At 41.8% G+C, this 3,072-nt stretch overlaps 1 protein-coding gene across 1 annotated transcript; it reads left to right on the top strand.

Moving 5' to 3' along the window:
- Positions 1-4: 4 nt before the first annotated feature.
- Positions 5-2,276, top strand: LOC103522101 (nedd8-activating enzyme E1 catalytic subunit-like; the record flags this gene model as incomplete). The annotated part of the gene is made up of 3 exons (XM_008487207.3): positions 5-182; positions 513-723; positions 1,693-2,276. Coding segments are annotated over 3 exons (681 nt in total), but the record flags the coding sequence as incomplete, so codon positions are not given.
- Between the last annotated feature and the right edge of the window lie 796 nt (positions 2,277-3,072).

Below are 3,072 nucleotides of genomic sequence, written 5' to 3'. Positions count from 1 at the left end.
CACACCTCGTCTACCAGAACATTGTATTGAATATGTCAAAGTTATTCAATGGTCCAAGGAAAACCCATTCGACTGTCCTATAGATGGGGACGATCCGAACCATATTAACTGGATTTATGAGAAAGCATCGGAGCGAGCTAGTCAGTTCAACATTGTCGGAGTTACATATAGGTTGGTACAAGGTAAGACGACTTGTGAAAATCAGATAAATAAAAGATTGAGGGAGCACAGTTGGTTCAGTCATTCAGTGGTAACGTGCCCATTTGCCATGCAGAAGGGTTTGGGTTCGAGTCCTTCTACTATGTCCTTTCTCAACTGGTTCTATAGGTACTTATTTTCTGGTGTTCTTTTGTTGACCAAGCTCCTAAATCCGCCTTATTTTCAACTCGCGACAGTTTGACAAGCATTTAAGTATGCATGATTCAAATTCCTGTTTATAGTGCGGGTTAGGTAACATGCAAAATTAGCTATTCCATTGTTTCTAAACAGTTGTGCCTATTTCTCTCTCTTAGGTGTAATCAAGAACATCATTCCAGCCGTAGCTTCCACTAATGCAGTCATAGCTGCTACCTGCGCCACGGAGGTTTTCAAATTGGCCACGGGGTGCGCCACCAGTCTCAATAACTACATGGTGTTCAATGATGTAGCTGGCATATACACGTATACATACGAGGCAGAGAGGAAAGCCAACTGTCTGGCATGCGGCCCGGCTAACCAACCTAAGTAAGTAATATTAGGCCCGTCCTACTAACCTAATCTGGCATAGTAATCTAAGTAACTACATGGTGTTCAATGATGTAGCTGGCATATACACGTATACATACGAGGCAGAGAGAAAGGCTAACTGTCTGGCTTGCGGCCCGGCCAACCAACCCAAGTAAGTAATATTAGGCCCGTCCTACTAACCTAATCTGGCATAGTAATCTAAGTAACTACATGGTGTTCAATGATGTAGCTGGCATATACACGTATACATACGAGGCAGAAAGAAAGGCTAACTGTCTGGCTTGCGGCCCGGCCAACCAACCCAAGTAAGTAATATTAGGCCCGTCCTACTAACCTAATCTGGCATAGTAACCTAAGTGAATAACTACATGGTGTTCAATGATGTAGCTGGCATATACACGTATACATACGAGGCAGAAAGAAAGGCTAACTGTCTGGCTTGCGGCCCGGCCAACCAACCCAAGTAAGTAATATTAGGCCCGTCCTACTAACCTAATCTGGCATAGTAACCTAAGTGAATAACTACATGGTGTTCAATGATGTAGCTGGCATATACACGTATACATACGAGGCAGAAAGAAAGGCTAACTGTCTGGCTTGCGGCCCGGCCAACCAACCCAAGTAAGTAATATTAGGCCCGTCCTACTAACCTAATTCAGCCAGCCGAGTTAGCTTGGTAGTAGCGCGTCTGCCTTGTAAGCGCTAGGCCGGGTTCGGTTCGCTTCCCGCCCGGGCGTCGATTTTTATCCTGAACGGATAATGTTTCGTTCTCTGAACGGCTGCTTCTCCTATCCTGTCTTTCTTCTCTCTTCGATTTTGGGACGATAAGCAGTTACAGTTCCCTTTGTCAAACCTCTTTTTTTTTTTTAAATCCCTTTTCCCCTATTTCTTTTTCCCTCTGTAATACGAACCTACCCATATTTTCCCTCTCTCTAATATAAATTTCCCTCCATATTTCTCCCACAGATATCTGGACATCGAAAGTCTGGACATGAAACTGTCCGAACTGATAGAGCTCCTCTGCCAACACCCCTCCTACCAGATGAAATCCCCCGGCCTTACCACAATGCAGGACGGCCGGAATCGAACCCTGTACATGTCGACTGTGAGGAGCATAGAGGAAGCTACCCGGGAGAACCTCAAGAGGTCACTAGTGGAGTTGGGACTGAGGGATGAGGGGATTGTGAATGTGGCGGACTCAACGACCCCGAACACGCTGGAAATTACGCTCCGAGTCACCGCGAAGATGGCCGAGTAGATCGACAGGAAGACCCGGGTTCGATGCTCGGCTGGTTAAAAAAAATAATAAAAGAAATAAAACTAAAAAAATGTTTCAATGTTCGATTGCCGGTGGGGTCGGAAGAATATTGAGTACTGAACTTTTTTGGCCAAACAAAACCTTTTCACAACTCGTATGGTTATTATAGCATTTTACTAAGTGCCTCCTTTGCCCATCTCTGTGGCCGAGTGGTCAAAAGCATTGACTTTCAACCTGGAGTTGCTGGGTTCGAATTAATAACATGAAACAAAAATTAAACTTAAATAACCGAGTTTTGACTCGGCCTATGGAACTGAAAATCTTCTAGGCATACGGATGTAGGTAGGTACTTAAGTTGTTTATATAATAAATGAGAACATTTAATTTATAAATTTTAAAAGACAGCAAACAAAAATTAAACCTAAATAACCGAGTTTTGACTCGGCCTATGGAACTGAAAATCTTCTAGGCATACGGAGGTAGGTACCTACTTGAGTTGTTTATTCAATAAATGAGAACATTTAATGTTCATATTCATGCTATGTAGATAAAAATGTTTCAATGTTCGATTGCCGGTGGGGTCGGAAGAATATTGAGTACTGAACTTTTTTGGCCAAGCAAAACCTTTTCACAACTCGTATGGTTATTCCAGCATTTTACTAAGTGCCTCCTTTGCCCATCTCTGTGGCCGAGTGATCAAAAGCACTGACTTTCAACCTGGAGTTGCTGGGTTCGAATTAATAACATGAAACAAAAATTAAACCTAAATAACCGAGTTTTGACTCGGCCTATGGAACTGAAAATCTTCTAGGCATACGGAGGTAGGTACCTACTTAAGTTGTTTATTTAATAAATGAGAAGATTTAATGTTCATATTCATGCTATGTAGATAATAAAATGCCTACTTTCATCCAAGCCCAAATTTCTAATCACCCTCTCAGGCTAGTTTCACTATCGTTTCAAACCTATATCGAAATCGATGGAAAACGATTTTTCCAATTTATTGTACCTACCTATGATATAAATAAAAATAAATGAAGTATTTATGAAAAAAAAAAAAAAAAATGGCTAACCAAAAGAATGAAACC

The sequence above is a fragment of the Diaphorina citri genome, unplaced genomic scaffold (genome assembly GCF_000475195.1).
Source record: "Diaphorina citri unplaced genomic scaffold, Diaci psyllid genome assembly version 1.1 scaffold6876, whole genome shotgun sequence".
In the NCBI taxonomy this organism is placed as follows: Eukaryota; Metazoa; Arthropoda; class Insecta; order Hemiptera; family Psyllidae; genus Diaphorina; species Diaphorina citri.
Note: the sequence above shows the minus strand (reverse complement) of the source record. Positions and strands in the feature narration are given on the sequence as shown.